At 40.4% G+C, this 10,875-nt stretch overlaps 1 protein-coding gene across 1 annotated transcript; it reads right to left on the bottom strand.

Moving 5' to 3' along the window:
• Nucleotides 1-3,355: 3,355 nt before the first annotated feature.
• LOC120061852 (heterogeneous nuclear ribonucleoprotein A1-like) lies at nt 3,356-9,860 on the bottom strand. Its single transcript, XM_039011638.1, has 11 exons — nt 9,694-9,860; nt 8,892-9,008; nt 6,340-6,486; nt 5,952-6,162; nt 5,754-5,831; nt 5,620-5,661; nt 5,408-5,479; nt 5,129-5,293; nt 4,790-5,005; nt 4,580-4,649; nt 3,356-4,058 (listed from the first exon to the last, which is right to left on the bottom strand). Exons 1-10 carry the CDS (start codon nt 9,703-9,705, stop codon nt 4,588-4,590), a joined length of 1,122 nt encoding a protein of 373 aa, XP_038867566.1. The 5' UTR covers nt 9,706-9,860; the 3' UTR covers nt 3,356-4,058; nt 4,580-4,587.
• Between the last annotated feature and the right edge of the window lie 1,015 nt (nt 9,861-10,875).

Raw genomic sequence — 10,875 nt, 5'->3', positions numbered from 1 at the left:
TATTTATAATTTTTTTAAATTCAAAATACAGATCAACAATTTACATTCTTACATCATACAAAACAGAACGCAGGTATTAACGAGAAAATACTGGAACAAACAAAAAATATATTTAAAAAATAAACAAGTGCTAGTGCAATTGTAATCACTACGAAAAAATCTTATTGTAATGATTTAGGAAAATGTTATTCTTGTTATTGTTCACTCGGGTTAATGTTTTAATAAAATAGTTAAATTCAATCCAAAAAAGGTGTAATTTTGGTATAGAATTTTGGAATTTTTGTTTGTGTATGAAGTATTTGGCAACAAGAATAAACAAAATCACAATCATTTCAGTGGTCTTGTTCTCATTGCAATAGTAACATATTATATATTTCATGTCAAAAACATAGGTAGTGTTCATAATGGTAAATAAGTATTTTGCAAAGTTTCCCCAAAATTCTGACACAAATTTACATTCAAAGAACAGGTGGGACAGATTCTCACCATCTTTTTCACAGAAAACGCAGATATCATCAATAGCCACACATTTGGATATCATAGAATTACATGGATATATCTTATGTAAAATTTTGAAGTGCACTTCCTTAACTTTGTTTGGTATACAATATTTGTAAGGCCTTAACCATGCATTTTTCCAGACAATGTCAGGAATAAGCATGTTCCAGAAAAACTTTCCTCTCGGTGTAAGTTGGTTTTGTGAATGAAGAATTTGTCTTATATATTTATTACAAAAAGATTTCTCAAGTAAGCCCACACCTTCCAATCTGAGTTCTGGATAAACTTTGTGATCATTACCAAAGCTAAGATGAGTTTTCATTAGTGTAGTTAGACCACTGGGAACGGCTTTGATCACAGAAATAAACTCTCTGAAAGGTATTGGAAACTCTTTCAATGTTATAAATTGTTCATGTGAGAATATTACCCTTGTTGTCGAAAACATCAAGAACAAAGTCAATATTCCTCTCATGCCAGCTGGGGTAGAACAATGACTTATTCCTTACAGTTATGTCTGAATTATTCCACAAAAGAGCTTTCTGTGGGAAAAATTGTGCAGTAAACATATTTTCCAGGCCATTAAAGCTTGTTGGTGAAACCTAGCCAATTTAGCAGGTAATCTTTCAGGAATATAATTACATTTCAGTAAAAATTGAAGACCTCCCAACTTATTAAACACATTATTTGGAATGAAATACCATATTGAATCAGTATTAATCAAACATCTTTTCAGCCAGTTGATCTTGAAAGTGTTATTTATGTCAACAAAATCCAACACTTCAAGACCACCTTCAGCTCTTTTGTTAGAAAGGACTGACTTTTTTAGTTTGTGAGACTTATTTTTCCAGATGAAGTCAAGAAAGGTCTTATTGATCTCTTTACAAGTAGCTGGATTTACACATAACGATAATGAGGGCTACACAAAACGAGACAGTCCCTCTGCCTTGGACAGAAGTACTCTCCCAAGTATAGAAAGATCTCTTTGTAGCCAATTATTGAATATATTTTTGGTTTTCTTAATTTTAGGAAAGAAATTCAATTGTTGTCTGACTAAGTGTTTTTTTGACAGATGTATTCCTAAATATTTAACACATTCATTTACAGGAATATTTTCTATTTCTTTATTATCAGAGTCAAATAATATATGATGGTGTGTACATAGCCACAGGAAGTCGGGATGATGAGGGTGCTGCAGCACCCACTGAAATCCATAGGTTAGGGCCTACTGAATCTATTTCAATAATGCTCTTTAAAAATTGTTGCATGTTGCGTTTATATTTTTCCTCAGTGTAGTAGCAAAGGAGAACAACTGGAGAGGGGTAGAACCACTACCCTGTTAGCAAGGCAAGCAGACTATTGCGCCATAATGAACTGCCAGATCCCTACATTTGTTTTGTTAAATTGTTTATGTTCAAAGAAACATATTCTACTTGTAATGAAAAGTGCTATATGAATACATTTTAATAAAGGTCTATAGACTCCTTGTTAGAATGATGCCCTAACACAGGAAAACATGACTTATGTAATAAGACTGCTTAGGCTGTGTGTTATTGTCAGCAGTTCAGTAACTGCCAACTGTTTAACTTGCCATGTTATGAGCCATGGCAGGGTTTCTCCACTTACCTTGCATGTCTTCCCAACATCATGCATTCTTTGTCTGAAAATGCTACCACTACTCTACTTCATACCTCTCCTTACTCCACTTCCGTTAAACCCCGTACACAGGAATTTGACATTCAGCAAATAGGTGATAAAAACCTAAAATAAATGTCCCTCTGCACCACGCACAGCTGTCTATTCAGAATGAACTGCCTCTACACAACATACAATCAAGACTGCATTTGGAAAAACAGACCAGATCCTCATAAGTGTTTACAATAAAGACAAATGCTTAAAAAAACAACATTTTATTGCAAGTTAGTACAAAAGTTTAAAACTGTCCAGCAGCATTCCTGTAGTGTCCCTTCTATCCATTTAAAATGACACTGAAAGACAAACATTAAAGCAATTAAAACCACACCTCATCTTTAAATAATCTGATATTTTGCCTGCACAAAGCAGAGAAAGTGAGGCATCACAAAAAAATAATAATAATTCAAAATAATCCAGCATACCCATGTCATAATTGGTCCTGCAACCACTGGTCATCTCAGTACAGGTGTAGAGGGGCAAGATAAGGTGCACGCGAGGTGCACTAGTGCAGACATCTTACATTCCTGAAAATGAGAGAGATATTAGAGAAAGTACATACATTTTTAGTGCTACTGAGTGACTTTATTCTAGATTTTCATGCACTACCAACATTAGTGTAACCAGATCTAGTCATTAATGTTGAGGATATCCGGCCACTTTTGTTGTCACAAATGCAGTTGAGTAGCAGTCAAGGTTTGCATCATTCAGGTAATTGGGCAACCAAAAACACTGGTAGTTAACTAATTCACTAAATCTACAGCCCTCTTATTCTAAGATTAAATACCTTTGCTGGAATAAAATGCCTATGGAGCCCATGTTAGTGAATTTACCTTGAGACTTAACATGGACTGCTAACATTTTCAAAAAGGTGAGTGTTACAAATACAAGAGTTGATCAAAAATCTCTTCTTACCTACCAGCATGGTATATAAAATACCCCTTCCTTTCTCGAGCTGCCTCTCGCTAGTCTTACAAGAGCAACCATCTGTACTCAGACTGCTGCTGTCCCCTGCTTCACTGGCTCCTCGCGGGGATCTTGCTACTTCTCTCCCTTAGCTGGTTCCTCCCAATGACTAGCCTCTCAGCTGGCTCCTCCAATTGATAGGCTAGTCTCAAGTTCTGTGTGTAAGCTAGACTCCAATTAATTGTGAAGCTATGAGCCAACAGAAAAGCCATTAAGCAAACTTTTATTTTGTCCAGTGGCAACAATGCTAAACTTTAGGGGAGAAACCGGCCCGGCGGCCCAGAAGCACAAAGGCCTTTGACCTCTGTAAGCAAGCAGGGTATTTTCACCATAGGCAATGAGGTAAACCATCTAAACAAAAATGCACTTTCTAAACAATGACATGCTTTGATACTGAATATGGAACATAACGCAAGTACTCTGAGGATTTTCCAATTACACTTCATACCATCTACTCATCTGTTGAGGACGACTCATCTCATGTAACACAATCAACAGGAACCCATCAATCAAAATACACAATGTAAAAAAACAAAACTGAAAAGCGGTTTATTTAATCTTGATTTGGTGGCGGTTACATCTTAAAAACACCCTATAGGTGCGGGGAAAATCAAAACACCTACATAAAACCTTAGTGGAATGCTTTACACTTCAAAGACAAAAACAGCAAAACTACAAAATCATATAATCCTGCTGGGAAGCATTTGACAAGAACGGTTTGAAAAGGACCCACCCATTCCCCTCCCTCCCTCTCCACATGATTTTTCCTTTTCTACTGTACATTTCTCTTCATGTGGCAGATGTAAACCTGCCACAACTGTGCTTGGCTGAGCAGATCTAGGGGGTAAACCTGCTGCTTCCTTTCCCTGTCACCTCTCTGGCTCTCCTCTCCTAAGTACTGTAGCCTGTTGGACAATACGGAACAACATTGTTAAACTTTTGCACCTTCCTTCTTTCGTCATTATCAGCTACATTTGAGTGGGGTCACGAGGAGAAAAGCCAGGAGCAAGCCTTCAATTCAAGCCCGTTGCACTGCATAGCAAAGACAAGGAGGGCAGATTGTGTGTGTGGAGTTGGGGGGGGGATGTTTCGAACTCAGTCCAATCCATATATGCCAAGGGGCTCAATAGATGGTAGATTCTGTGAAAGTAAAGGTTTGCTGCTGGATCCCCATACAGAACTCAGACAATCAATTTCAGCACATGTATCACGGTATATGATTGCCCTCGAGCCTAGGCCTACTGGCCATATGTAAAGGGAGTGCTTTGTTTTCTAAAAACAACTATGCTGCATCTTGGACTAGGCTGTGCCAAGGAAGCCACATAGTGGAAATGGCAATCTCAATTCCTCCAATGTACGGACTCCAACACTACATTTAACAATCCAATCTAGAGGTGCAGTGCAATTTTTTCAGTACAGTGCTTACCTCAGAACCTAGAACCTTCGACCTCCGGAGCCCCCTCCATATCCACCACCGGAGCCTCCTCCGTAACCACCTGCAGAATGGGCCAGGCCTTACGTAAGTGCTCAACTCAAGGGACTAGCTACTAGGGAAACGCCTATATTTTCCTCCCTTACAAATCCAGGGACTTAGGCTGTTCTTATTTACTTCAAGGGGAAGTAACATGGGACTTACCACCACCACCACCAACACCACCACCACCACCATATGGGCCGCTGCTCCGGCCCCCTCCACTGCCGCCGCTATAGCCGCCGCCTCCTTTCATTGGGCCGTAGCTGGAGGACGACTGGCTGTTGTAATTGCCAAAGTCATTGTAGTCTCCACCACCACCACCACCACCACCCCCACTTCCACTGCTGCTCCCACCACCACTACTAGCTCCGTAGTTACCTGCAAGAGGACACAGATAGGAGTTTTAAATTCCAAGCTATCCATCACACACAGCTATCCTGATACAAAACTAAGTGATGGCACTATTTATATGTGGAGCGCACCATTGCTTGGTTGACCTACCACCTCTGTAGCTTCCACCACCACCACCTCCATTGTTGTAGTTGTCGTATCCTCCTCCTCCTCCTCCATAGCTGCCACCCTGGTTACCATAACCGCCGCCGCCTCCCCCACCATAGCCCCGGTTGCCACCACTATACCCGCCGGGACCTCCACCATAGCCGCCACCTAAGGAAATAAGTCAAACAAGTTAAGCTTTTGGACAAACTGGCAAATCCTCCCGAAAACATTGCCCACATTTTATTTTACAATATCTAGAAAAAACACAGGAGAAGAACTCACCATTGCCTCCATAGTTATTGTATCCATCGTTATCACCATATCCTCCACCTCCTCTACCTCCACCGAAACCACCTAGAAAAAAATAATCGGTACAAACGTGAGAATAACTTGAAGCCTGCATTGCACCTGGGCAACCAACTAGTAAATTAATTCCCTACGGAACAAGGTTGAATATGGTTTAAAAGGAAATAAAAACCCCTGAGTGCTCATACCTCCATATCCGCCACCTCTACCAAAGTTTCCACCTCTTGGCCCTGAAATTCAGACGTCAAACAGGTCAGTCACTTTCTCAACATCACATCTAAAGCTTCAGTTGTTGTTGGGAGTCAACTGCTACAATACATACCGGACCGGTTCATGTCTTCCTTTGACAAAGCCTTCCTCACTTCACAGTTGTGACCATTCACTGTATGATACTTCTGGACTGTAAGCGGAGAAAGGAGACTTAAAAACAGATCAGTAAATTACTTGACGAAAAAAACTAAAACATCTAAAATCACAATAGCAGCTTTTCTGTATCAATGGTGTTGACTTGAGAACTTACTGACAATCCTATCGACTGCATCATGATCATCAAATGTAACAAAGGCAAACCCCCTCTTCTTCCCGCTGGTCCTATCAGTCATGATGTCGATGACTTCAATCTTGCCAAATTGATCAAAGTAGTCCCTAAGGTGATGCTCCTCTGTGTCCTCCTTGATGCCACCCACAAAGATCTTCTTCACAGTGGTGTGAGCACCTGGCCTTGAGGAATCCTGTCCAACATGACATTCAAAATATTAAAATCACTTCAAAAAGACAAACAGAAGATACTCAAAAGGAAATGAAAAACAATTCCACTACATATTCAGAAACTCCAGCAGCACCCGAACACCAAAATATGTGAAACTGGGAGGTTTCTATGTTTTGTAGTCAAAGCAGACATCGCTCACCTCTCTGGACACCGCTCTCTTGGGCTCCACTTGGCGGCCATCAACCTTATGAGGACGAGCCTCCATTGATGCGTCAACTTCATCCACAGAGCTGTAAGTGACAAAGCCAAAGCCCCTCGATCTCTTTGTGACTGGATCTTTCATTACCTGAGGAATTCGGAATTGAACCGTTAATTTGCTGATATAATTACAAAAGACCATAATATGTACAGTACCAGTCAAAAGTTTATTTTGACTATTTTCCACATTGTAGAATAGTGAATACATCACAACTATGAAATAACACATATGGAATCATTTAGTAACCAAAAAAAGTGAAGAATCTAAAATATATTTTGATTTAAAAGTAGCCACCCTTTGCCTTGATGACAGCTTTGCACACTCTTGGCATTCTCTCAACCAGCTTCACCTGGAATGCTTTTCCAACAGTATTGAAGGAGTTCTGACATGCGCTGTGCACTTGTTGGCTGCTTTTCCTTCACTCTGCAGTTCAACTCAAATTTGGACTCAGATTTCCACCGGTCTAATGTCCCTTGCTTATGTTTCTTGGCCCAAGCAAGTATCTTCTTGGTGTTCTTTAGTAGTGGTTTCTTTGCAGCAATTTGATCATGGAAGCCTGATTCACGCTGTCTCCTCTGAACAGTTAAGGTTGAGATGTGTCTGCTACTTGAACTCTGAAACATTTATTTGGGCTGCAATCTGAGGCTCGCAAATCTAATGAACCTATTCTCTGCAGCAGAGGTAACTCTGGGGTTTCCTTTCCTGTGGTGGTCCTCATGAGAACCAGTGCCACCATAGCACTTGATGGTTTTTGCAATTGCGCCTGAAGAAACTGTCAAAGTTCTTGAAATTTTCCAGATTCACTTCCTTCATGTATGAAGCTGCCAGTTGAGGACTTGTGAGGCGTCTGTTTCTCAAACTAGACACTAATGCACTTGTCCTCTTGCTCAGTTGTGCACTGGGGCCTCCCACTCCTCTTTCTATTCTGGTTAGAGCCAGTTTGTGCTGTTCTGTGAAGGGAGTAGTACATAGCGTTGTACGAGATCTTCATTTTTTTGGCAATTTCTCGCACGGAATAGACTTAATTTCTCAAAACAAGAATAGACTGACGAGTTTAAGAAGAAGGTTATTTGTTTCTGGCCATTTTGAGCCTGTAATCGAACCCACAAATGCTGATGCTCCAGATACTCAACTAGTCCGAGGCCAGTTTTTTATTGCTTCTTTAAATCAGAACAGTTCTCAGCTGTGCTAACAATTGCAAAAGGGTTTTCTAATGATCAATTAGCCTTTTAAAATGATAAACTTGGATTGGCTAACACAACAAATAAAGTGCCATTGGAACACAGGAGTGATGGTTGCTGATAATGGGCCCCTGTACGCCTATGTAGATATTCCATTTAAAAAATATATATATATATATTCCAGCTACAATAGTCATTTACAACATTAACAAAGTCTACACTGTATTTCTGATCAAGTTGATGTTATTTTAAATGGAGGTTTTTTTGTTGCTTTTCTTTCAAAAACAAGGACATTTCTAAGTGACCCTAAACTTTTGAACGGTAGAGAGTGTGGTGTGTGTGTGTGTATGTATGCATATATTTTACACACAAATATCAACGCAACATGTAAAGTGTTGATTTCATATGTCACGAGCTAAAATAAAAGATCCCAGAAATGTCCCATAAGCACATAGCACTCACCTGTTGGTGAGCATTTCTCCTTTGCCAAGATAATCCATCCATCTGACAGGTGTGGCATATCAAGAAGCTGACTAAACAGCATGATCATTACACATGTAAACCTTGGGTTGGGGACAATTGGCCACTAAAATGTGCAGTTGTGTCACACAACACAATGCCACAGATGTCTCAAGTTGAGGGAGAATGCAATTGGCATGCTGACTGCAGGAATTTTCACCAGCACCGTTGCCAGATAATTGAATGTTAATTTCTCTACCATAAGCCACTTCCAACGTCATTTTAGAGAATCTGACAGTACGTCCAAACAGCATAACAATCGCAGACCACGTGTATGGCGTTGTGTGGGCGAGCGGTTTTCCGATGTCAAAATTGTGAACAGTGTCCCATGATGACAGTGAGGTTATGGTATGGGCAGGCATAAGCTACAGACAACAAGCAGCATTGTATTTTATCAATGGCAATTTGAAAGCACAAAAATACTGTGACAAGATCCTGAGTCACATTGTGAGGCCCATTTTTTAAAGGTATCTTTAACCAAAAGATGTACATGTTTTATTTATTTAACAAGGCAAGTCAGTAAAGAACAAATTCGTATTTACAATGACAGCCTACCCCGGCCAAACCCTAAAGACGCTGGGCCAATTGTGCGCTGCCCTATGGGACTCCCAATCCTGGCCGGTTGTGATACAGCCTGGAATTGTACCAGGGTGTGTAGTGACGCTTCTAGCACTGAGATGCAGTGCTATGAATGTATTTCCTCTATATGAACAGTAACTCATAAAAAAAATAACTATGAAATTGTTTAGTTTATATTTTTGTTTAGTATTAAAAAAGCAATACAATACTCACCACACAATCTGTGAGGGATCCCCATCTTTCAAAATGGGTCCGCAAACTCTCGTCGGTGGTCTCGAAGCTCAGCCCACCAATGAAGAGCTTGCGGAGCTGCTCCGGCTCACGGGGAGACTGAAATGAATGTGAGGGAAACATACTGGATTAGAAGCAAATGGGGATCATTACTAGCCATAGCAGGTCAGGTCTACTACTACGATCAGAAATGGCCTACCGTTACTAGCTAGTTAGGTATGCGGCCTGCTGCTTTAACGCATCGGGAGCCTGGGTTGGTAGGCATTCTAGGAATAAGCCATTTCGCTAACGCTAGCTAGTAAACTATCAGTAATACAAATTAACAAGCAGTGCACATTTCTAAATTAATTTAACTCAAACACACTAGCGCTTTTTGCTTATTCAAAGTCCGCGACAAAAGCGTATCTCGCAGAGCTAACGTTAGCTATCTAGCGTCACCGCGCGCCCTCTACTATCTAACTGCCTAGGTATAATGGCGGACTGTACACTTTACTTGATGCAGGCGCCATAAAAATGCAGTTGCAATTGTGAACAAATGGGCGAATGTTTACAAAAATCCATCTTCATAATAAGTTGTGAAAATACTTATGACTCGCTAAATAACAATGCTGACAAAGACCTTTACAGCTGCAGATCAAATGGCCTCCTGTCAGATCAAATGGCCTGCTGTCATGTTTAACGTTAGGTAAGTAATACTGCGTCGCCTACAAATAGCATAACTGTTACGGACTCAAACGCTACAACCTATCAGCACGTTAATGAATAGTAATCAATACAAACTTACCTCCTTCGACATTCTTTTTTAAAATATATATATATATATATATATAGTTCGACCGTAGAGTAAATAGAAACGAGCTAATTCATGCGAGAGCTATTGCCAAGCTAGCGTAAGCTGCTCTAGCCTAGAGACTCAACAGCACTGCTGTGATCAGAATGAACAACATAGTGATCCGCCCCTCCAACACCGTGATCTTCTTGTTCTTTGGGATTGTGTTGGCGGATCGCATCCTATTTAAAGTGTATACACCGCCACCTACTGTACTGGAGTGTGAGGCCATTCACGGTCTACCTACATTAAATTCTCTGTGATACGGTACTGTAAAATTGGGTTAAAGGAAAAATTACCCTGACAACTATTAGACCTCTCGAAATAAAAAATAAATATATGAATGTATACAAAAAAAACACCACCCCATTCCACTATTTACCCTATCTAATCCTACTCCAGACCAGCGGTCTGGGAGGACAGTACACTACCAATCAACACCTCCTGTAACTGTTCTGCAGTAAAACCTTGCAGTCCCAAGTATTTCTCTGCCGCTGCCACAACTACCTCAATTTTCTGTGACTTTCGATCTATTTCTGCAGTACAATTGACATAGCTATGAATGCCAAGAAACCTACCTTACTGAAGCACATATTTTTCCCATCACTCTCCATTAGTCTCTGCCTACTCACACAAATCCTCTCAGGATCCCTCACCCTGTACCATCTTCCTCTACCACTCTCTTCACTGCTTCAGCATACAACACCTTCTGTACTACTCTCACCCGAACAACCTCAACCTGCCTTTCTCTCACTGGAAACCTCTGATTTCCAGCCCCATGTGCACCCCTACAACTAAGACACACAATTTTCTCCACCAAAACTACACATTCCTTTGTCTCATGCCATCCTGCACACTTCTCACATCTAGGACTCTCCCTCCTACATACTGATGCAACATGCCCATAAACTTGACAGTTGTATTACAAAAGTAGTTTGAAATGTTTTGGCAAAGTTTACAGGTAACTTTTGAGATATTTTGTAGTCACGTTGCACAAGTTGGACCCGGTGTTTTTCTGGATCAAACGCGCCAAATAAATTGACATTTTGGATATATATCGACGGAATTAATCGAACAAAAGGACCATTTGTGATGTTTATGGGACATATTGGAGTGCCAACAACAGAAGCTCATCAA

This window comes from Salvelinus namaycush, chromosome 2, assembly GCF_016432855.1.
Source record: "Salvelinus namaycush isolate Seneca chromosome 2, SaNama_1.0, whole genome shotgun sequence".
Taxonomy (NCBI): Eukaryota; Metazoa; Chordata; class Actinopteri; order Salmoniformes; family Salmonidae; genus Salvelinus; species Salvelinus namaycush.
Note: the sequence above shows the minus strand (reverse complement) of the source record. Positions and strands in the feature narration are given on the sequence as shown.